The 24664-nt window shown below is 37.1% G+C and overlaps 4 protein-coding genes across 4 annotated transcripts; 3 read left to right on the top strand and 1 right to left on the bottom strand.

Annotated features, from left to right (window-relative positions):
• The first annotated feature begins 246 nt into the window (after nucleotides 1-246).
• Nucleotides 247-1118, top strand: LOC141835441 (momilactone A synthase-like). Its single transcript, XM_074722894.1, has 2 exons — nucleotides 247-257; nucleotides 344-1118. Exons 1-2 carry the CDS (start codon nucleotides 247-249, stop codon nucleotides 1116-1118), a joined length of 786 nt encoding a protein of 261 aa, XP_074578995.1.
• A 3044-nt stretch (nucleotides 1119-4162) lies between these two features.
• LOC141834544 (uncharacterized protein At2g37660, chloroplastic-like) lies at nucleotides 4163-6459 on the top strand. The gene is made up of 5 exons (XM_074721860.1): nucleotides 4163-4172; nucleotides 4531-4628; nucleotides 5070-5131; nucleotides 6010-6133; nucleotides 6284-6459. Exons 1-5 carry the CDS (start codon nucleotides 4163-4165, stop codon nucleotides 6401-6403), a joined length of 414 nt encoding a protein of 137 aa, XP_074577961.1. The 3' UTR covers nucleotides 6404-6459.
• A 6215-nt stretch (nucleotides 6460-12674) lies between these two features.
• Nucleotides 12675-19353, top strand: LOC141835303 (U-box domain-containing protein 13-like). Its single transcript, XM_074722745.1, has 4 exons — nucleotides 12675-13077; nucleotides 17203-17319; nucleotides 17422-17853; nucleotides 17942-19353. Exons 1-4 carry the CDS (start codon nucleotides 12790-12792, stop codon nucleotides 19079-19081), a joined length of 1977 nt encoding a protein of 658 aa, XP_074578846.1. The 5' UTR covers nucleotides 12675-12789; the 3' UTR covers nucleotides 19082-19353.
• Nucleotides 19354-21566: 2213 nt separating this feature from the next.
• On the bottom strand, nucleotides 21567-24193 carry LOC141834819 (THO complex subunit 4A-like). The gene is made up of 5 exons (XM_074722192.1): nucleotides 23953-24193; nucleotides 23723-23872; nucleotides 23025-23093; nucleotides 22740-22939; nucleotides 21567-21915 (listed from the first exon to the last, which is right to left on the bottom strand). The coding sequence occupies exons 1-5, from the start codon at nucleotides 24109-24111 to the stop codon at nucleotides 21756-21758; spliced, it is 738 nt and encodes a 245-aa protein (XP_074578293.1). The 5' UTR covers nucleotides 24112-24193; the 3' UTR covers nucleotides 21567-21755.
• Nucleotides 24194-24664: the final 471 nt, after the last annotated feature.

Raw genomic sequence — 24664 nt, 5'->3', positions numbered from 1 at the left:
CGTTGCAGCTCGATGTTTACTGATGTTAATTTCATACCTTATTCTACATTTATATTTATAAATTTAAAATAATATACTACACTTGATCTGAGTCAAAAGGCTGAGAAAGGTATAAATTAAAAATAATATAATTCCCACGAGGATGATACCTTCTCATATCACGGCCTATAAATACGGATCGGAAGAAGAGGGATCAATTAATCAAGCATCACCAAAATTTAATTGGAGATTAGTAAGATATTTTCAATGGAGAGGAGGTCTTTACTTTTAATCTGTTAAATTTTTATAGTGTTTTCATTCGCCTTAGTTAATGGATTGTATGGTTGATTAATTGATTCATCAGGCTCGAAGGCAAGGTCGCCGTCATCACTGGCGGCGCTAGCGGCATAGGCGAGGCCACTGTTAAGTTGTTTGTCCGCCACGGCGCTCGTGTCATCGTCGCCGACCTCCAAGACGAGAAGGGGAAGGCCCTCTGTGCAGGCCTCGGCTCCGACGACGTCGCCTACTACGTCCACTGCGACGTCCGCCGCGAGTCCGACGTGAAGCGCGCCGTGGACACCGCCATTTCCCTCCACGGCAAGCTCGACATCATGTTCAACAACGCCGGCATCGCCGACCCCTCCGGAAGCAGCATCCTTGGCGAGGACGACACGACCGCGGTGTTCGAGCGGGTGATGGGGGTCAACGTGCTGGGGGCGCTGCTGGGGACGAAGCACGCGGGGCGGGCCATGGTGGCGGCGGGGCGAGGCGGGAGCATCATCATCACGGCGAGCTTGGTGTCGGTGGTGGGAATGCTGGGTCATCCAGTGTACACGTGCTCGAAGCACGCGGTGGTGGGGCTAGCGCGGAGCGCGGCGGCAGAGCTGGGCAAGCACGGGGTGCGTGTGAACTGCGTGTCGCCGTCTGTGGTGGCGACGCCGCTGACGGTGTCGCACATGCAGGAGAGCGACGTGGAGGTGGAGGCATTGGGAGAGGTGATCTCGACTCTGAAGGGCGTGATGCTGAAAGCGGCGGACATAGCGGAGGCAGCGCTGTTCTTGGCCAGCGACGAGTCGAGGTTCGTGAGCGGCCACAACCTCATGGTCGAAGGAGCCTCCAGCGTCACCAAAATATTCTAAATCCTTATATATCTTCTTCTTCAATAAAGTGTCAAATTAAATAAAAGGAAAGGATTGCCCATCGATCAGCTCCGATCCATTGGGTGATGTTCTCTTTCTGTGCTGAAAAAGAATACATTGCCGATGTCCTAACAGATTTATTATATATAAACATTGATGTTTCTTATTTTTAAATTGGTATTGATAAATTTTAATTCAACTACATCACTGGATAGACACGTCAATTTCTGTTACTATCTTTATATTAGAATTGGAAGGAGAAAGGTACTAATTAATTGATCACTGCTATTTTTTAATATAAAATAGGTGATATTTGGATTATATGGAGAGGAAAAAGAATTTGTTATATATAGCTCTAACATTGTCTTGCAATCATACTTGAAATCTAAATCACTTGAATTATATAGCTAGAGAGCTAGGTTTCCTCCGTTTGATCTGGTCAAAGCCAATGGCGTCCGGCCAAACTTGAAATTTTTAGAGCAATTCAAATTAAGTGCTGGAGTTATGTAAACTTTAAGATATTTGGTATCCCTCTTTCCCTCCTCTTGAAATAGAGAAGACGGTTAGAGAGAAGACGGTTATAACGACTTTTTAAAGCTGGAAATAGAGAAGAACAGAAAGAAGCCGAGGGGAAAAATAAATAAAAAGCATCGATGAAATGAGTAAAAGTCAATGCAAGATAACAAAATTTAGGAACTTGTCTTATTATTAGAAGGTGTGAAATTCATTGGTTGTAAGTGGATTTTTAAAACCAAACGAGATTCAAATAGTAATGTAGAAAGGTATAAAGCAAGTCTTGTAGCTAAAGGTTATACTAAAAAATATGGGATTGACTTTAAAGAGACATTTTCTCCAGTTTCAACAAAGGACTATTTTAGGACGATCATAGCACTTGTCGCACACTTTGATATAGAACTCCATCAGATGGATGTAAATACAGTTTTTCTTAATAGAGACATTGAAGAAACAATCTATATGGTGCAACCAGAACACTTTGTATCGGGAGATCCAAAGAGTATTGATTGCAAACTTAAGAAATCCATCTATGGATTAAAGCAGGCTTCTCGTCAATTGTATCATAAATTTCATCAAATTATCATCTCATTTGATTTTGAGATGAATGTGGTAGATGATTGTGCATATCATAAGTTCAGTGGGAGTAAGCATATCTTTCTGGTTCTATATCATGACGATATTTTACTTGCCACAAATGATATAGTTATGTTAAACGATACTAAGAGATTTCTCTTTAAAAATTTTGAAATGAAAAATCTGGGTAACGCATCTTTTGTATTAGGAATCCAAATATACCAAGATCGTTCTTATGGTATTCTTGGATTATCGCAAAAGAGCTATATCAATAAGGTGCTTGAAAGATTTGACATGAAAGATTGCAAACCAGGTAACATCCCGGTCGCTAAAGGAGACAAGTTTAGTCTTAAACAGTGCCCTAAAGGAAGCCTTGAGATTCAAGAAATGCAAAAGATTCCCTATACTTCGGCAGTAGGAAGTCTTATGTATGCTCAAGTTTGTACGCATCCGGATATTGCATACATTGTTGGAGTGTTGGGCAGATATTTAAGCAACCCAAGAATGGATCATTGGAAAGCGACAAAGAGGGTAATTAGAAATTTAAAAAGAACTAGTGAATACATGCTCACATATAAGAGGTCAGATACTTTTGAGATCATGGGATATTCTGACTCTGATTTTGTGGGATGCCAAGATAGCATGAGATCCACTTCAGACTATGTTTTTCTATTAGCTAGCGGAGCTATCTCTTGGAGAAGTGCTAAACAAGCACTGACAGCTTCTTCCACCATGGCAGCAGAATTTATAGCATGTTATGAGGCATCAAATCATGGAATATGGCTGAAATATTTTGTCTCTGGGCTGCGTATTTTGGGAATGGTTGAGAGACCATTGAAGTTATTTTGTGATAATAAATCAGCTGTATTATATTCCAACAACAATAGGAGCTCGGCAAAATCGAAGCACATCGATATCAAGTTCCTTGTTGTGAAAGAAAGAGTACAAAGTGGACAGATTTCGATAAAACACATAGGCACAAACTCCATGATAGCAGATCCTTTTAATGTCCACATCTCCACAATGACATGATATTGTCCACTTTGGGCCTAAGCCCTCATGGTTTTGTTCTTGGGCTCTCCCCAAAAGGCCTCATGCCAATTTGAGATATCTCCATCCTTTTAAACCCATGATCTTTTCCATGTGTTTTAGATGTGGGACTATGTTTGCACCTTTGCAACCCAACACATACCACTCATATGGGTGTTATTCAATTTGGTGAAATCTAGATCTAGTGGGAGTTTGTATTATATATGTTTCTATATATGTTTGGTTATATACCAAGATTTTTCTGATCAGATATAAAGTTTAATGTTTACTTCATTACACTTTGTACAACTTAAGTTAATGTTTTGATCTCACTTTGGTTAAGGAGGACCAGTTGAAAATTGACATGAATAGATCACCTTGCATGTAATTTTCATGCCACACATTCATGATTGATCTATGTCATTTGATTATATTGATGTACGTGACCACTGATGGTTTAGTTGTGATAGATACAACAAAGACTACATTGATCCTATGTCTATATAATTAATGGACGAGATTGTTAAGGAAGCCCTATGACTATGATGACAAAATTTTGAGCTCACTAAAGTTAATACATTTATAAATTTACATATATGATCCAGTGGGAGATTATTAGAATTTTGGGATCATAATTGTAATTATAAATGTCATGTCATCAATTAAATAAGTCAAAATTTAATGTGATCAAAATTATGTTTAAAGAATTTAACTTAAGGGCTTAATTATCATGAATATAATAATGTGGATACCATATGTGCAATTTCTAATTTGTTGAGGGGCCAAATTAAAAATATGCAAAGTTGGATAATTATAAAAGGGGTTATGGTCCCGACGCTAAAGTTTTGTTCCCCATCGACAAAACTCTCTGGAATCTTAGGAAAATCTGCAAATTGAAGATTTTGACTCTAGATCGACTGCAAACCATGAATCCTGGTATGCTTCCGTAATTCTAATTATTATACTTGTGATTTCTTGAGAATTGAGTAGAGTTTAGGGTTTTATATTGAGGTTGCCCTATCAATTTTTCCTACACATACTTGCTTCATTGTACACTGTATATGATACCCAGGTCTTGTTTTCCTTTGCCTTTTTTTCTCAGTGCATTTCATGCATACCGTGTGTATTACTCTTGGCCATTTTGATCATGTTCCTCTCCCTTGAGCTACGCCATCCTTAATTAAGGACATTTTGCTGAATAGAGGATGACTTGGCTTCTGAATGTTGCTCATTTGTTGTTGTCTTCTTTACTTAGACATTATGTCTTGATAATCTAAACCTTGTTATTCTGCAGCTAAAGCTGTTGGTGTTAAGCAAATAGTTTTGGTTGGTTCCATGGGTGGAACAGACATCAATAATCCACTGAACAACATTGGGAATGGAAACATACTAGTAAGCAGTTCTATCTGGTGGCAGTTGTTCTGTTCTATAATTCCTCAGCATCGATCATGTAAGATTATTCTAGAAGGAATTTTATATGGTGACTTTATAAATTATCTCACTTCGAGACTAGATAAAACAGATACAATAGATCTTATGTGAAAGGAAAGGATTCATATAATGGAAATTGATGATGTTTTATCTATTTGGCTAATGTACTGCCAATCTATAGTTTTAGATCCAAAGATAGAAACTGTTATCAGGTCGTTCCTATTGCTCCAACGCTACTTAAATTATGATTTATGAACAATTGAAATATTGTTCACATTAAAATTGATCCTCTTTTTGGCAGACTCCTATATTGCCACATTCCATATCGACTTCTTAAAATTTCTTGCCACTTTACAGAAAAGGCTTTTTTTTTTTATCAATTCTAACTTTTAACCTTCCCAGGTATGGAAGCGGAAAGCTGAACAATACTTAGCAGACTCTGGGATACCATATACAATTATAAGGTATGATCTCTGAATCTGTACCAAAAAACATGTACGCGTGTTGCATTTTTTTCTAGTATAAAATAATATTTTTGTCATGCTCTGACCTCATCAATACGCTCAATAATTAGCACTCTCTTTAAGAAGCACATTCTAGGTTAGGCTATAGGATTGCATGACCTTAGGGTTCATTACATCTGTACGTATTTGGATCATTGAGGCTGTGTTTTGTTAGAGATATATAAAATAAGATAGAAAATGAAGAGAAGATAAAAAGGAAAGAGATCTCCTTCAGGGACAAAGAGGATCAGAGGGAGATGACTGGAGGTGGAGGTGCTCCATTGAGCTAGGGTGTCATTGGTGTGCATTATGTTACTCAGACTTGGAAACTATTTCTAAAATTCTTTAGACCATCTATAAATCATCAAATGTCTATTCAGAGTGTTAATGTTCAGTGTCGGCAGATCAGCAGTCCATGTATCAGTGTGTGTAAATAAGTTTGTTTTCTGACTAATTTTGCTTGATTGCTTAGGGAGAAATGGCAAAAGTTTAGTTTTCCTCTTCTTTTCTTCACTAGTTTTTTTTCTTCTTTTTTCCTTTTCTCCTATGAAAGAACCTCGGATGGAAATGAGCGATCTGGGTACCTCATGTTTATCCAACCTGTAAGATTGGTGGGATCAGCAATCCGACCCAATTGCAATGCAAATCATGTAGAGAGGCTCATATGGACTTCCTTGTACCATTCCTAAATAGGATCTATATTCTGTGATTCCAAGAGCATTCTGTGAAAAGTTTTACAAGCAAGATCTTTCACTTAAAAATTTCTTGGGATGCTTGTTCATCAAAAAGTCAAAGTCTACTAGTGTATTTCTTCCAAATGATATCTTAATCTGAAACAGGGCTGGAGGTTTACAGGACAAAGATGGGGGCCTGAGAGAACTGCTCGTCGGAAAGGATGATGAGCTTCTGAAGACACAAACTAGAACAATCGCAAGAGCTGACGTAGCAGAGGTTTGCGTCCAGGTATATGTGTAACTGAAATCATGAAGGAAAAATATAGTTTTGCCATGATGCATATTTACAAATAATTATACGATCTAAACCTGATTACATATTCATAAACTAGTTACACTTATAAAATGTAAGCCTGATGATTTCCTTTTTCATGCACAGGCTCTTCAGTTCGAGGAGGCCAAGTTTAAGGCACTTGATCTGGCATCAAAACCAGAGGGCACAGGTTCGCCCACTACAGATTTCCAGGCACTATTCTCGCAAATTACATCTCGTTTCTGATGTCTAATTATGTTTATTCTTTTGCATCGAGGGCAAATCATTAATAATTTTGCTTTTGCTTGAGTTCACACCGACAATATCTTGCCGATACCATTTACTTTCCGTGTTGTTGCGTGGCCATCTAATTTGCATAAGTGCTGCTAAATTGCTTCCTTCATGAAAAGTTTACGTAATGTTGTGATCATTGCATCTGCCCTCGGGACATAGTTGAGTTGGTTACGACGGAGCAGAGTTGAAGTGGGCAAGGGTGAAATCTTGGTGAAGTCGAGATAATGCCCTCCTCCGTCGTGGCCAACTGCAGCTTTTTGATTTACCTCTTCATAAATGATCGTGGAGTTGACCGTGTGGGACTGCTGGGGTGGCAGATTCCACTTTTATGTTGAAGTGATCATTGCATTCACATTCTTCATGAATATTTTGTTTTGTACTACTGTGTGACCGTACTATTTGTTAATCTCCACTAAGTATTTTATTTAAATTGGTCAACTTTAGATAAGACAATGGTGCAACGGTAAGACATTCGGGTTGTGACCTAGGGACTCGCGGTTCGATCCCTAGCTACGGCGTATTTGTAGGAATTTTTCTCCAAATGGGGAACACAATCAAAGAATGCTGGGCATCTGGATTGGTCGTCGTATGCGCTTCTCGATTTACCCTGGTAGTCGGTGGGAAACTTCCGTGGGACCAGGCCGGCCACCCCCAGGGACTGAGTCCATGAGACTGACTGGGATTTATCATTTCTACGGCGTATTTGCAGGAATTTTCCTCCAAAATGAGGAACGCAATCAAAGGATGTTGGGCATTTGGATTGACCGTCGTCGGTGGGAAACTTTCATGGGACCGGACCGGCCACCCCCAAAGGATGTTGGGCATTTGGATTGGCCGTCGGTGGGAAACTTCCGTGGGACCGGACCGGCCACCCCGAGGGACTGAGTCAATGAGACTGACTGGGATTTATCATTTGTCCCCGAGACAATGGTGTAACGGTAAAATATCCGAGTTGTGACCTAGGGATCCGCGGTTCGATCCCTAGCAATAACGTATTTGTAAGAATTTTCTTCCAAATGGGGAACACAATCAAAGGATATTGGGCATCTGGATTGGCCGTCGTATACGCTTCCCGATTTACCCTGGTGGTCGATAGGAAATTTTCGTAGAACCAAATCGACCACCCTCAGAGATTGAGTCCATGAGACTGACTGAGATTTACCATTTCATTTTGAATATCAATGATTCAGGTGGTTATCTGTACTTTCATTAGTTGATAAATTTTTAAATAAGTGTCTTAGTTATATTTATGATAATTTAAGCTTTATTAGTTGCTGACTAATATGGTTATGATGTTTTTTGGTACTCATCTGGTATGCATGTCGACTTTTAAAATTTGTATGGATATTTAGTGGGCAAAGTACTTGCCTTACCAATTCTGATAAAATCATAAGAATCTAGCAATATATTTCAATCTACCGGTGCCAATTGTTGCTCCATGATGTGCTAGATCACCATTGAATACATCCAATAAGACTAAGTCTATTTGAGGCCCTATGCCAAATTTTTTTTTAAAAAATAGGCCTCGTTCTTTTTTCATTCGGATTTGGGACCGATAAGGATGGATTTATAATTGTTTTAAACGAATTAAAATATTAATTTTAAAAATTAAAATTTTATATAAAATTTAATTTTTTGAATTTTTTAGATTAATTCAGAGAAGTATAAGTTTTGTGGTATTAAACAGTGTATTATTATTTGATATAATATTATCTATATATATATATAAAAACAGAGTTGTCTGTCTAAAAATTTCTCGCCTAAATATCATTTCAATAAATAGATATATTTATCTATATGGAAAAAAAATTACACAACTATAATTGATTGATAATATAATTTTTCATCCATATTAATACCACATATTTTTAAATGCATTTTAATCCATATTAAGCATAAACTGAGTTGTCTGTTAAAATTTTTTTGCCTAAATATCATTTCAATAAATAGACATATTTATCTATATGGAAACAACAAACTTACATAATTATAATTGATTGATAATACAAATTTTCATTCATATTAATACCACAGATCTTTAAATGAATTTTAATCCATATTAAGTATAAACTGAGTTGTCTGCCTAAAAATTTTCCGCCTAAACATCATTTTAATAAATATACATATTTATTTAAATGGAAATAAACTTACACAGCTATAATTGATTGATAATATAATTTTTCATCCATATTAATATCATAGATCTTTAAATACATTTGAATCTATATTAAGCATAAATTTTAATGCTCGAATTATTATTATTAAATGGTAAAACACAGCTTCCTAAATATATTGAATAACTTTGATGGTAAAAAATACCACATATTACAAATGAGGATGAGGTTGCATACACTCTATAAATTAGGATTGCAATATTTTCACTCACTCACTTTATGCTGAAATAAAAAAATGGCTCCTCTGTTTAATCTCATCCGAGAGGTTAACCTTTTGAAAATACAGTGAGCATTGAAACTCTGATTAGTTCGTTGTTACGATTTACTTGCATATGGAAATAACGGAGATTTTAGCTTGGAGTGTGTCTTTCATGATAAAGAGGTTGTATATTTTTTTTACGTATATATGATCTGATTACTGTTAGAAAATATAAATATTTACTCTTTCTATATATTTGTAGGGTGAACGAATACATGGAACAATAAAACGTCCGATCATGTACTGAGTGAAACCCATTCTCAAAGAAGGTTATATATTTTTCATAAAAAATATCATTGTTACGGAGAATCGAATGAAGTATAAAATAACAACAAATAAATACAAGATTAATTTTATTGCAAAAACTCATTATGCGAAATTTTTGATAATACATTTCCATCAATGATTTATGAATTCAAGTCTTTTAATAAACTGATGAAAATATACTCTTTGGTAGGTTAATTTATTTTTTTGTTCCATGATTAATTGATTGAACATTTTATCTTATAGCTTAAAAATTTTTTTCTCAAGATGTCATTGATAAAATGGTTGCACGAGACTCTCCTCAAATTCTTGATGCAATTGATCGTATTATTTCTGCTGAAATTTCTGATGAAAAAGATGATCATGTTTATTACGGTGTAGTACGAGATCTAATGATGCACGGTCCATGCGGCGAGGTAAGAAAGAATTCTCCATGCATGTGATAGTGACAGCAAATAGAAAAATTCAACAACAAACGTTGTATTTAAAGAAGTTTTTTTAAATTTATAAAAAATGTTTCTAATTGTACAATCTATAGCCAATTTAACTTATTTATATTTTAATTATTTATTCAAATACTCATACTTACTAATTTTAATTATTAATTATATAAAATAACATCCCGTGCATTGGACGGGTGAAATACTAGTTTGATATAATAATACACCTAAAGAAGATAATAAGTGTACAATTCACTTTGTTGAAAATAAATGTATTCAGAATTATTTAAAAATAAAAAAGATAGAAGTATGTCTAATTATTCAAATGAAAGTGGGATAGAACAATCCTTAAAAAAGGAACAAAATTGAAAAAATAAGAACAATGAAATGGGGCAATGATAGAAAGAATTATGCTCCCGTCCTTAACTCAAAAAAAATGTATAAAATGATAAAATTCAATATAATCCTTAGAAAATGAAGAACGCAGCGAGATCAAATCAGTTATTATCATTTATTAAGAACTAAATGAGTCTTTTTAAGCAATAAAAGAAACAAATAAATTATATTTTTTATTACCTAAATTAGAGCAGTTGTAAATAATAGAATAGAAATCAAAAAATTTATGATTGTAAATATATTTAAATAAAAATTTATGTCTATCAAAGAAGCCAAATGGTAGAGGTGGCTAATTCGTTATTGCTAAAAAATAATAAAATTTTTTTATTTCTTTTCTTCTGCAAGTCTGCTACGTCGTAATCAAAAAAATTTTCTATTTCGATCGGATACAATGCGGACGAATGTATCAACATTTGAACTTAATCAAGAAAGAAGCATAGTCGTATCAATCGGATCAGTGTGACAATGTTAGATGTGGTTTCTCTTTCCCAATCTCAACGAGCAAGAGAAGCATAAAAGGGAGAGTTGGAAACGGAGAAGAGGCGGAATTCAAAAAAAAAAAAAAATAGTATTTTTTATTTTGCATTATATTATATGAATAAGAAAATTTTAAATCACGTTCTTATCAATTAGTGATAAAAACATTATCAACATAACAACAAAAGAAGACTAGGGTTGAGATATATTGAAGAGGATCTTATAAAATAACATACATAATTAAAAATAAATTTAAAATATTAAAAAAAAGTTTTTTAGGGCTCTATCCATTGGAACTATAAGGAGATCTTTATGAAATCTAAAATTTTGATTAGATCATACAAATCTTTTATCATGTGGGTCCTAATTTTTTTTACATTCTTATATATATATATATATATATATATATATATATATATATATATATATATATATATATATATATAATATTTAATATATTAAGAATAATGTTGCCTAATAAAAATTAAGGGCGCTTAAACTCGTCTCTAGGCACAACACGAGTGGTAATGCATGAGTGACACAAACAAGAGCATATGGAGTCAATTCCCAACAAAGATATTTGTCTAGCGTGAGTGATTCTCAGAAAGTCCGATTGCAAGTGTCAGACCACTTTGAACTTTTCGAATTTACTTGATGGTTGATGAAAAATTCTCGTACGATTGAGTGGACCTTCAAGATTAATCAGTTCAAAGAATAGTTTGATACTTGGATTATAAAAAAAATACAAAAAACTAAGTCATACTTTCCAAATAATGCCATCAATGATATGTATATATATTTGTATTTTATCAAATGCATTGTTAAGATGGGTTTATTTCAAAGTAGAGAAAATAAATTGATTACTTGTCAAGATTATCATGCTCTACATGTTGAATCAAGATGATCAACAAAATTATTTAGCCATATTTTTCTTCAAGCTTTAGTCGAATCATGATTGCTGTTGTGGTTCACCCCTTGACTAAATCAAGAATTTCACTATCCTTCATCGTGTTTTCCATTCAAATCATTCAAATGATGCTTGCGTTAATGAACATTCTCCTCTTCCAACTAAACGCGCGACTTTGTATTAATCCTGTGGAAAAATAAATAATTAAAAATATAATGTTTAATTATTTTATTTTAATCAAATTAAAATGTCGCACTATTGACCCCGACCCTGCCGGCGCAGCCTCTTGTAATAGTCAAAATGTTAGAACCGAGTCAATGTCAAAGATCGCCATCTCTAATTATAATTTCTAAATATAATTTTTTCATGCATTTGTTTTAACACTATGAATATTTTAAAGATTAATTTTTTTTATAATCCCGTGTTTAAATTCTCATTGATATTAATCTTGAAAATGAACAATTCTCTCTCTTCAATAGAATCCATCAGATATGATTAATTTTACAATTATATGTAAAAAAGTAAATTAGAAAATTACAATTGACCATTAAAAAAGAACATTATCTCGACTTCGTTGATATTTGATAATTCTCTCGCAATTTGCTATCAGATAATTTAATGCAAATAATTTCTCATCCAACTATTAACTTTTGAATATATATAAACTATATTTTTAATGTATTTGATAGATTACATATTAATTTTTTTTTGATAATTTATATGTCTAAATCTTTATCCATCCAACTAACTTTGAAGATGGATGATCTACCTAATTCGCCGATAAATAAATTCAAATGTAAACGATTCCTCATAAATTATATTTTTAATTTATTTAATAGATTAAAAGTTAATTTTTAATTCTTTTAATAATTTCTAAATCCTTACCGACCCAACTAATTTTGTAGGTGGGTGGTTTTCTCTCAATTATCTCATCAAGCAAATTCAAAAATACAAATGATTCCACATCTAATAATCAACTTTTGAATATATATAAATTATATTTTTATTTTATTTGAAAAATAAAATTCATCTAATTTCAGATTATTTAAGTGAAATTTAAACATCTAAATTATATATATAGTTTTAGAGCAGATTAATATTATTAAGTTAATTAATGATGTTATTAATTAGAGGAGCAATGATAAGGGTTTAAGTTTTCAAGGATGTTTTTGTTAATTTTTAAAAAGAAGAGATAAAGTTGAAAATTTCCTATTATTCTAAAAGAAGATAAATAAATAAATAAGTAAATAAATAGGGAAATAAATGCAGAAGCAAAAATAGAAGGCTAAGGTCCAGTGTTAGGCGAGCAGTTCTCTTCAAGCTTCTCTCGAGTAGACTTTCCGATCCTCCTTGAGCAGACCAGTCGGCGGGGAGCCTGCTGATCTGCAGATCGGTTGAGGGATTCCGCGAATTGGAGGTCCATGAAGGAAGACGAGGCCGCCATGGAGGAGGGAAGGAAGCTGGTGGAGAGAATGGCGGAGGCGGAGGACCAGATCGCCGCCATCTCCGACTACCGGAACGCCTACAGAAAGCGGTTCTGCGATCTCTCTCGGCGGATGAGGCTTCTAGCGCCAATGTTCGAGGAGCTCAGGGAGAGCGACGACCCGGTTCCGGATCGCGCGGCGCCGTCCCTCGCGCTGCTCCAACGGGCCGTCGATTCCGCCAAGGAACTGCTTCGTCTGGGGAACGAGGGAAGCAGGATTTTCCTGGTATGTGGATTGATCCAACACTTTCCCTTCTTCAGAAATCCTGCTTCTTCTTCCTCTAGCCTACCGATTAAATCCATTTTTTCACCAAACAGCAGATCCTGTTTTTTTTTTTCTCGATCTAGGTTTCATGGGATGCACTTTGGATTCAAATACTGATCTTAAGCTTTAGAAATTTAAGAACATGCGGAGAGGATTCCCTTCTGCAAAGATTATTGTTTACAATCTTGTGGCTTAGAAATTAATTTAAATCCCAAAGTTTGTTCTGATAGACAAACTATGCATCTTGATTGTAGGGATCATCAGTGCCTTTGATATAAATCTCTAACACCACTTGATGTAATTTGTCGAAGTGACTTATCCCAAGTAGTAAGCATGGAGACATGGGTTGCTTAAGGTTTCGAGTTTGAGTCCTCTTAGCAACATGTACTTGTTGACTGAGGTACTGTTTCAATAGTAGGCTCTTATCAACATAGTGGTACCGTACCTCTAAAAAATCTCTTAGGGAGTTTTTGATACCAAGTTGATAGGAACCGGTGTTATATTTTGTGAAAAATGAAAAAAAAAGAAATAAGAAAGGGGGATAGATGATGATTTCAAAGGGATCGATCTCCAATAATCAATAGAATTGATTAATTAAAATAATTTGCTTCATTACTTCACATATTGTAGATCTATTACATGACATATATAATTGATACCATCGGAGAACCTTTCCATCCAGATGCAAAGAAGCCATTTCGACCTTCGAATCATTTGATACATCGTGTAGAATAAAATATCTTTCTGCTTTAGAAATAAATCCAGTAGGATCTCTACTTCGCTAACAAGGGAATTCATCTTCATAGGATCTTCAATTTGTCATAATATGAAATTGTTCCGGCTCCTTACCGACGACAGCTGAATCACCGGATAGGGGGGAGGCCGCGTCACCCGATGTTTCCACAGCAGAGGGGAGAGGACCTGAAAAGGGGGCACTGAACGCACGGATTAGCGGGGCGCCGGGGAATCCCGGCGTGGCCACTCCGACGCTCAAGTCAGGCCGAGAAGAAATGCAAGTGTTTGCGGAAGATTTCAGCTGGGCAGAGTGTCATACCTGGGGGGTTTATATAGGGCGAGAGGAGGCGATGCCTTCGGATCTGTGCTCTTGCCATTGGAGGATAGGGCGGAATTGCTGGGTCACACGTGTGACAGATTCCGCGGATCGGACGGTTTGTCCCTGCGGCTTATCCTTTCTGAATGGATGTGATCTGGCGGGGCCAAGTAAAGAGACTTAGTGTACACATCGCCCCTTGTAGATAAAGCATTGGAAGAAAGAGGCACATCGATCCGTTGGTATCATCTCCGCGTCAAGAGTGGTCGGTATGTGCAGTTGAGATGCGTGGATGCAAGGTATTCTCAAATGCATTGATAAGGGGTGCTCGGTCCGTCCCGAGTTAGTCACCTGTTTCGTTATTGAAGGAATCAATATGGGATCCTGGTCCTAAGGTAGGCACCTGATGCAGCGACCATGCCATGAGATCGGCTTATGATATCGAGACCAAATCGTGAGGTCGGCGAGAGTTGCAGGATATTGGACACCGAGGTTTGAAGGAGCTCGGCTGGCATAATGATCTCAGTTCTACCCTGGCAGGTAGGTAGGCGCGGGAATGCTGTGCCTACTTGGGCTTGCCGAATGCCAATAGCGAAGATATACGGTTCCTCAACGAGGTCGGTTCGTAGAGTAGGCGTAGAGCGTTAAGCCCCAGCTGTGGGGGGGGGGGGCGCATATGAGATGTTGAGGTATGTGTCGACCTCGAGGCTAGGTGGGCCCAGGGTAGTTCGTACCCTGGGAATAGGACTTCTTAGCCGTGGTGCTGGGGAGGTGACTCCCCTGTCTAGGATCTGAGTTTACTTCACCTTCCTCTCCTCCTAGGAGGATCAGCTTCTCCTTATTGGATGCCTCGTCCTTACTACGTGTCTTCTGAGGGACCCCTTTTATCCTACGTGTTTGCCCACGTCATTCCATCCGGATCAGAAATTAACCTTGTTCTGATACCAAATTGATAAGAACCCGTATCCTATCTCACGGAAAATGAAAGAAAAGAATAGACGAAAGGGGTTATTTGAATAAATCCATTTAGGGATCGTATCATTCCACCGTCCTTTAAAACAACCTTGTCCTCAAAGTTGATCTTTTTCTTTTTCTTTTTCTTTTTCTTTTTCTTTCGATGATTTGTATAAAATAGTTTCTTATTGTGCACCAATTGAAATCTCCTTTTGACGAAGTCAAATGACCCTTTATAATTTTTTTTTAAGTTTGAAATTTTCCTTTGGATCTTCGTTGAAAATTTATGAGCATGCCAATATTTTCTTTTTCTTCGCTTAGCCTTACGTCGGGGCCAGTCACTATAAAAAGTTTATCCAAGATAATACTTTTGTCCGTCGTGGCCAATTGCAATTTCTCGATTTACCTCCTCACAGATGGTCGTGAGGCCAACTGTATGGGGCCGCTGGGGTGGCGGATTCCACCTTTTGCAGAAGAGAGTATAGTGTCTCAAACTGCACACTTGTAGATCCAAGTTTAGCTAGAATTAACCTCTACTAGTTCACATAGTCAATTTCATCTTCCTTTTTAGAACAATGTAAACACACAAATAAAGGGAGATGTAAGCCTAGAATCCAAGTCTATATGGTATGAGAGTAGTAGGATAAAAATTGACAAATCGATATCACTTCTCAATCCTTTTTAGATTCCTTTCTCGAGATAGAGAAAAATAAAAAAAAATCTCACCTCTAGTGCACCTAGGATATCAAGAAACTCTTTCTAAGAAGATAACTCTTTTCCCCACATGCATCACCCGGAATACACATCTATGAGACTTTGGAATGCTTTGCCGGTGAGAAACTATCTAAAAAACACTCTCAAATAGGGCCTTTTGACAACAATGATACCTTGGCACCCCCGAATACAAGTTTATATAGTATGAGAGTTGAGGTGTGATAAAAATTGGACAAATCGATATCGCTTTTCAATCCTTTTTAGATTCCTTTCTCGAGATATCAATAGAGAAAAATAAAAAAAAATCTCACCTCTAGTGCACCTAGGATATCAAGAAACTCTTTCTAACAAGAGAACTCTTTTCCCCACATGCACCCTGGAATACACATCTATGAGACTTTGGAATGCTTTGCCGATGAGAAACTATCTAAAAAACCACTCTAAAATAGGGCCTTTTGGCAACAATGATACCTTGACACCCCCGAATACAAGTTTATATAGTATGAGAGTTGAAGTATGATAAAAATTGGACAAATCGATATGGCTTTTCAATCCTTTTTAGGTTCCTTTCTTTGAGATATCAATAGAGAAAAATAAAAAATTTCACCTCTAGTGCACCTAGGATATCAAGAAACTTTCTAAGAAGAGAACTCTTTCCCCACATGCACCCCGGAATACACATCTATGAGACTTTGCAATGCTTTGCTGATGAGAAACTATTTTAAAAACCACTCTAAAATAGGGCCTTTCGGCAACAATGATGCCTTGGCACCCCCGAATCCAAGTCTATATAGTATGAGAGTAGAAGTATGATAAAAATTGGACAAATCGATATCACTTTTCAATCCTTTTTAGATTCCTTTCTCAATATCAATAGAGAAAAAAAAAGAAAATCTCACCTCTAGTGCATCTAGGATGTCAAGAAACTCTTTCCGAGAAGAAAACTCTTTTCCCTTCATGCACCCCTGAATACACATCTACGAGATGAGACTTTGGAATGCTATGCCGATGAGAAACTATCTAAAAAAAATAGGGCCTTTTGGCAACAATGATTCCTCGGAAGAGCTTGTTACTTTAACCTTACCTTTCACTAATGTTATGTTAATTTTCTTTTATCTTGTTGAAAAGATGAACTCATAGATGGAAAACTTGAATGGTCATCCTAAGACCTTTTCTATACTTTTGTTTGTCGTGATCCAAAAATGAAATTCACGATGGTATCGACACAGTCTCCTACCTTAATTTACAAGTGTGAGGTTACATTTGTTTGGTTAATTCCTCCAATATGCTACTAAAATCAGTACTTATTGCCTTGCAAGAGAGTTATGAGAGATGTCTAAGCTGCCCTATTTTCTTCCTTTGTTTAGGTGCTGGAAAGCGATAAAATCACAAACAGATTCCAAGAGGTCACCATTCAATTGGAGAAGGCCTTAGGCGAAATTCCATTTGATGTTCTTAATCTCTCCGACGAAGTTAGAGAACAGGTAGAACTATCCGCTCACATAATTCTTTCTTCCTAACTGTATGTCAACTTTACTCTTGATTTCACAATCGAAAATCTTATGGAGTATAGCATTGAATCCAAGGTCGATCTTGTTCATTCCCAACTCAAGCGGGCCAAAGAACGGGTCGACATGGCTGATGTCGATCTGCACAGAGATCTTTTAACCGCTTACAATTCGAGCACCAACTCCAGCATAGACCCGGCCATCCTACAAAGGTTGGCTGAAAAGTTGCAGCTAACAACCGTATCTGATCTCAAACAAGAATCACTCGCATTGCACGAGATGGTAGTCGCAAGCGATGGTGATCCTGGAGAGATCATCGAGAAGATGTCGTCGTTACTAAAGAAGATAAAAGACTTTATGCTAACTCAGCATCTCGAAATGGGCAGACCGACAAAGAAAACCCCTCAACCCTCAAATGAGAGTTCTAAGCCTCCCATCCTCCCAGATGATTTCAGATGTCCTGTATCCCTGGAGCTGATGAAAGACCCAGTCATAGTGTCAACTGGCCAGGTCTCTATTTGTCTAGTTTTCGAGTTCATCTATTTTCGATCTTTTATCTTAGAATTTGTATGATTTCCCCCTGTTTCTAACCATGCAGACTTACGATCGGGAGTCGATCGAGCAATGGCTTGAGGCGGGGCACGACACATGCCCAAAGACACAACAAAAGTTATCCAACAAATCCTTGACCCCCAACTATGTTTTACGCAGTCTCATAGCGCAATGGTGTGAGGCCAATGGTATCGATCCCCCCAGATGCCCTGCACAACCTAACCGGACTAAACCAACCTGTTCTTCACCTCAACATGCTAAAGTTATCGATCTTATACGCAAGCTGTCTTCCCGGAGCATCGAGGATAAAAGGTCTGCTGCCGCGGAGCTCCGTCTCCTTGCCCGGCTCAGTGCTGAAAACCGTTGCTGTATTGCTGAGGCGGGTGCTATACCCCTCCTTGTGAATCTATTTTCTACCCTTGATGTACACACACAGGAGAATGCAGTCACAGCTGTTCTAAACCTCTCCATTCTGGAAGAGAACAAGGAAAAGATTGTAGCCGCAGGAGCAGTGCCTGCAATTCTCAATGTCCTGAGGAGGGGTAGCATGGAAGCTCGAGAAAATGCCGCGGCCACGCTGTTTAGCCTCTCGGTGGTGGATGATTTCAAGGTTCGAATTGGCAACTCGGGGGCAATCCCTCCGCTCGTTTCTCTGCTCCGCGATGGCAGCCCCCAGGGCAAGAAAGATGCAGTTTTGGCATTGTTCAACCTCTGTATTTACCAGGGCAACAAGGGGAAAGCTGTGAGGGCCGGACTGGTTCCAATTCTAGTGGGACTGCTGATGGATCCTAAATTGACCATGTTGGATGAAACCCTTGCCATACTGTCAGTGCTGGCCGGCCACCCGGAAGGAAAGGAAGCGATCAAAGCTACCGAGGCATTGCCGGTGCTAATTGACGCGATCGGAAGTGGCTCTCCGAGAACGAAGGAGAATGCAGCTGCTACTTTAGTGCACCTCTTCAGCGGAGATCAGCGGCACCAGGATCTTGCCAAGGCACAGGAGAAAGGACTGGCCAGTCTATTGCAAGGAATGACCGAGAATGGAACCAATCGAGGTCGACGGAAAGCTGAGCAGTTGCTCCAACGTTTGAACTGGCTACTGAGACAGAAAAAGGAGGCTCAAGCTCAAGCAGAAGAACCTACATTACTTGAGCAATCGATTCTAGCTACCCAAATGATTAGTTAGTTCGTTGATCCATGTAAGTTACAACTTACAAGAGGTCAGCTGGTTTGTTTCTTGAGCGAGATAAATGCTGGTGGAAGATCATCAAGGCTCACTATTTACAAGCAGAAATGATTCGATATCCGCCGCGAGCAGTATGTCTCTAAAGCTGCAGAATTTCGCCGCGGTGATAATCTCGTATCGAGTTGTCATCATGCAGTAGAAGACTTGTAATTCATCAGGGCATTTGAAAATGAGATTAAGTTTGCTATGTATCATGTACTTTTTTTTAAAAAAAAATTATAATCAAGATATTAAATTTTTTTTACCATGCGACTAATTCTAAAAATAATGGATTAAATCTTATAAATTTTTTTATCAACTATTAAAATACATCAAAACGTGTAGATGAATAGACAATCTAACGTCATAAAATTTTTAAACTTTTTAAGTATAATGTATTTAAACTCTTATTAGTTAAAAAAATTCATTATACTTTTCTATCACACCATAACTCCAAAAGTAATTGATTAATTTAAACTCTGATACCACTGACAGCTCAGATGGTAAATGTTTGACAATAACCCCAGGAGTAAGTTAAATTAATTACAATAAAACATAATTGCAGAAGTGAATAAGAATTCAAAACTCGATGAACCCGAGACACTCCTCCTTTGTCATAATCAATTATAATTTTTCAATTTATTTCCTTATACATAATCATGAAACCGCTGGAGTTGCAAATTCCATAAATATTTGACAAAAAAATCCACGATCCAGAGTTCAATTCCCGCTGAACACGCCCACGATCAAAATTCCGGAGCCACTGTGTCCTTCCCTAGTTTACCCTCATGCAAGTCGGAATATAGTTTTTTAACATAATATTATTACTAAATACCTTATATATATATATATATATATATATATATATAATTTCTTCCTTCTTAATCTCATCTCATCCGATAGGGTTTCTCAAGCTTATAGATTAATTGTCTTCAAAAATTTTCCTTTTGCCCCCTCAAAGTAAGATTTTTTTCAAATGCACTTTCAAATTTTAAAACCGTTAAAAGACACAATATAAACTGTCGCTCTTTCACCCCTAATAAATAATAATAATAATAATATAAATGCTTGTTAAATTTAGCGTATGATTCATAAATGAAAATCAAATATTTAAACTCTAATATACTTTTCTCATTACATAATTTCTTCGATCCTCCATAAAATTTCTACAACAATAATAGCAACAATTAGATCTTTATCCCATTTATATTTAACTAAAATTTATTTTATTTCATCATCATCATTGACTAAGTCTTCTTTATAAATATTTTATCATCATTATCCTCCATACAAATATTTATTTTTATTTCACCATCTTTAGTCAGTTTTCAAACCTACAAATATAAATATAAAATTGAATATACATAATTATAAATTATTTGCATTTTTCAGTATATCAATCAATGCAAACGATAATAATTCTAATGGATATAATTTTACAAGATCACAATACGATGAATAATGTAACTTTAGATGGCAAAAATTAACTTAAAAAAACCACAAAAGAGACTGAAATTGCTATATCTAAAGGTTTTTCATTTTTTAAAAAGGAAATTCCAGATAAACAAACTAAAAGCTTAGGAAGGAAACAAGTACCTGTTAACCTCAACAAGTTGGAGGTGGAATGTGCTTTTCTGGAGGCTAATTTGCACACTAATTGAATGAAACATGTTAGCATCCACCACTGCTCTAACTGGCTAAAGCTCAAGTCAATAGCTTATACTCTTATCGATTCCAGTAGGCGCACGACAAACTGACGTCCATTACATCGTTGTCGGTCGCACCACATCCACACCACTGCACATTATGGGCGATCAGCTGGACCCAGTGGTGTACACTATGCCATTAGGTTACTTGGTCATGTATGATAACCCCTGTGAACAAACCTTGCAGCTTTTCTTTTGGGCATACAGATGCTCTGATAGTGTTAAGAGAGAAAACAAAAACCCATATGCAACAAGACACACTTCAGCACTTTGCGTCACCTTTCCGAGCGAAAGAGTGCCAATGAAAGAACACCACTATCTGCCATGAAAATGATTTGCCCTGGCAACCTGATCTGATTATAATTCAGGCAGCAGCATGATTTTCGAGAGTGATATCTCCTAAAGAGCTCCGTGAAACACCATACCAGACAATAATACGCACTATGAATGGAAAGAAATCATACATTTTCTTGGTTGAGGGAAGGAATCTCATGTGGAAAATGGCAGAGATTAGAAGCCGCAAACTCATATGCCAACCTGTGCAGAAATCAAAAGATAATTGTTTGTTGTTAGCCTTGTGATGACAATAAAAGCTAGACATATAATTTAATGCATACCTTAGTCCTTAGTCCGATGCCGGTAAAGAGTCCCAACCATACAAGCATCTTAGCCGCAACAATCACGAAAGAGAAATGAGGTTGTTCAACCGAATGAAATGACGACCAAGGCCAGACACCAGGTTTTCACTTTAACCACAGTAGGAAATTCAAACCGAAGGAAAATAACATGCGAAAATGAAAAGCCCAGAACCCCACACAGTATGGTGATGATACATTAGCTAGATCATGCATGTTTGCAAAATAAAATACAAATATGGAGCGGCATCAGGCAAGCAATGGTAATAGGCTGAAAGAGACAAGTGAGACCATTCAGTTGGTTTGCATCGCTTCTGTATGATACTTGTCCAAATCTGCATCAAGTGCTGCAGCAGAAACAGGTTCACTGCGTCCTTTACCTCTTCCACGGCTCCGACCTCTTCCACGGCCACCAGCTCGTGGCCATCCTGCAGAAACTCTTGCTGGTCCCGTGCTGCCATACCAAAGCAAGTACAAGAAAATCTTAGCTACTTTAAATGGAAATTAAGGTAAGAAAACATGGATTAGGTTTATGTTATTCAATAAGAGTTTAATGGAGTGGATAGACATTAAATTGGGACAGAACATATATAGATCAGTATGTATATTGCAAAACTAATATACACAATATCCATTTCATAATGCACACAAGTATATTAAAACTATTAGTTTAAACTTTATCAGGGAGCTGACAGTGTCTGACATATGGAAATTTACTAGAATAAACATGATAAACGACATGTCGACACAAAATCAAGAGATTATTTACATAAAAAGGTACACCTTAATTACAATCAGCTTCAACATCCATGATATTCATAGTGTACTCCTGAAACCTACCAATTCTCTCTATGAAACATTTAAGCGGAAAAGATATTATTAATTACACCTAAGAAAAGGGAATAGAAGAAATTATATAATCACACACGGCAACTGACAACCAGAATCTAATCAGAAATAGCTACTGTTAATGAATCATAAACATAACAAGATAACAAATGATACAAATCTAAAACAGATACTAAGTAGTAAATGGAATCTGACAGCTTCATGTTCGTACCATCCTGTACAAGTATAAGTTAGATGCTTGGATATATGAAATGTAAGAAACTACAAATAGTATAACATCAGACTTTATGGCAACAAAATACCGACTGAACTCCTTCATTACCATACTCTGCTGCGCGCGCACACACAAAAAGGATTCAACTCATGCAAACAGTAGAATTCAATAATTAAACAGTCATTATCATGAATGTTCAGAAGAGTAAAACAAACCTTTTTGAAGTGCCATTAGGCTTTCCAAAGGCACCATCTGTAGCTTGAGGTACAACAGTTGGTGTTGAAACAGCCGGTGTTGAAATATTTGTGCCGATAATTTCTATTTTCATGGGTTTTCCATCGAGTAGGACATTATTGTACCTCTTCACAGCTGCTATAGCATCAGCTCGCCTTGCAAAGACCACTTCAGCCGTTCCCTTTGATTTTTTTTTTTATAAAATAAGGCAAGAAGCTAAAGTATGAGACTGGCATCAAATAACAACACTCCAGCTAAATAACTACCTTAGACCTTCCACTTCTATCATAATTTATAGAATAACGCTTGAGATCCCCAACCTCCGAAAACAGTTCCTGCAGCAAACAATAATATCATCAATAATAAAAAGAAAACAAACAAAAGGCAGGTACCCCAAAGCCAACAAAAGAAAACAAAATCAAATGGAGATGTGGAAACAATAAAATACTATTTCATACACACATCCAGTTTCTCCAACCAATAATGATCATAGAAAACACAGGAAAACATAATGATCAAGAGTGCAAGAGAGAAGTCAGTTGTTGGTGCAAATATGAGCAGCACATCACAAGTTCATTGTAAAAGAAATCAAAATTAATTTATAAGAATTTCCCACAAATGGTTAATCCGACAATGAAAAAACAAGGTATTTATCATCAACTTTAAAAGCAACTACGCATTTTGATTGTAACACCTGTCTTTCAAGTTTACATCCCAAAATTTTACGTACAAAAACAATAGTTTATACGCATTAGAAAAAATAGTTGAATTCCAAAACGAGCAAAATATAAAAGCATAATTTCTGTAATAGATACAGCCATCAAATCTGTTGAAATAAAAGAAGGCTCAAGATAGCAAAAAAAAAAAAGCACAAAATCAACAGATGCGAAATTTCCAGGTGAAGAAAATAAAACATGGACAAAAGACAGCTACAAAACGAATGCTAAAAAGTGAAAAAGAGCACCTTGATGTCCTCGTTCGACACTCCGAATTCCAAATTCGAGATATACAGCTTGGTACCGGTCTCTATGGAGGAAGCCCTCGCCGTCGGAGCCGGAAAACCGCCCGCCTGCGCCGCCGAGTACATGCCGTGCTGCCACACCGAGTCGGGAGCCTGGGATCGCAGATCAAATCAGATCCGGTCGTCGGGAGGAAGCCCGGATCCGGCAGCCGATGAAACCCCAAAGCGCGTACCTTCCCGGCGGAGTAGGGGGCGGATCGGTTAGCCGACCGGTTGGGCGCGCGACGGGACGGCCCGCCGGCCTCACGGCCCCGCCCGCGTCCGCCGCCGGCAGTCTTCTTGCTGGATTTGATCATGTCGTCGAGGGACATGTCGAGGGCGGCCGACGACATCTGCGATGCAGATCTGAGAAGAGGAATCGAGCGACGAAGAGAAGGGACGCGGATAGGGTTCTCGTGGAAAAGGGGCGGTCAACGAAACACCGTCGAGACAAATATAGAAGCGCAAAAATATTATTGATCATTAAACTATATAAAAATTAATAATTAACTTTTATCCATTATAAAAATTAATTTATATAATTTATAAAAATAAAAATTATTTATTAACATCATCAAATAATATTTATTTAAAATATAATTCATATATAGATAAAATAAGAGAGATTAGATCTCTCAAATATATAATTAAAATATCAGCATTATTAACATAAAGAAGCTGAAGCGGCTAGGGTAACGAGGAGGGGGAGGATCAACAACCACAGGAGGTTCTTGGGAGGCCGTAGGAGCTTCAATGTCAACCCTGCAATTCTCAACATCGGAGTTATTGAAATTTGATACATAGCATAGGAAAATATAGTACATAGGACGAATGACAAAACTACCCCTATAATGGTGCCATGTTGAAGATGATGGCGTGTGAGATGACAATCAATCTCAATGTGCT

This window comes from Curcuma longa, chromosome 9 (genome assembly GCF_044706935.1).
Source record: "Curcuma longa cultivar G26 ecotype Majalengka, Jawa Barat chromosome 9, ITB_CL_G26_1.1, whole genome shotgun sequence".
NCBI lineage: Eukaryota > Viridiplantae > Streptophyta > Magnoliopsida > Zingiberales > Zingiberaceae > Curcuma > Curcuma longa.
This window is presented reverse-complemented; position numbering and strand designations above follow the sequence as displayed.

Bases quoted from the DNA above. Each gene is read 5' to 3' on its own strand.
- LOC141834819 (XM_074722192.1), bottom strand. From the start codon at position 24,111: ATGTCGTCGGCCGCCCTCGACATGTCCCTCGACGACATGATCAAATCC. The intron at 22,940-23,024 runs GTAGTTATTTAG...AAAAAATCAAAG, and splicing joins ATAGAAGTGGAAGGTCTAAG to GGAACGGCTGAAGTGGTCTT. The intron at 21,916-22,739 runs GTTTGTTTTACT...TTGGTATGGCAG, and splicing joins CCTAATGGCACTTCAAAAAG to CACGGGACCAGCAAGAGTTT.
- LOC141835303 (XM_074722745.1), top strand. From the start codon at position 12,790: ATGAAGGAAGACGAGGCCGCCATGGAGGAGGGAAGGAAGCTGGTGGAG. The intron at 13,078-17,202 runs GTATGTGGATTG...TCCTTTGTTTAG, and splicing joins AGGGAAGCAGGATTTTCCTG to GTGCTGGAAAGCGATAAAAT. The intron at 17,320-17,421 runs GTAGAACTATCC...ATTGAATCCAAG, and splicing joins CCGACGAAGTTAGAGAACAG to GTCGATCTTGTTCATTCCCA.
- LOC141834544 (XM_074721860.1), top strand. The intron at 4,629-5,069 runs GTAAGCAGTTCT...TAACCTTCCCAG, and splicing joins TTGGGAATGGAAACATACTA to GTATGGAAGCGGAAAGCTGA. The intron at 5,132-6,009 runs GTATGATCTCTG...AATCTGAAACAG, and splicing joins ATACCATATACAATTATAAG to GGCTGGAGGTTTACAGGACA.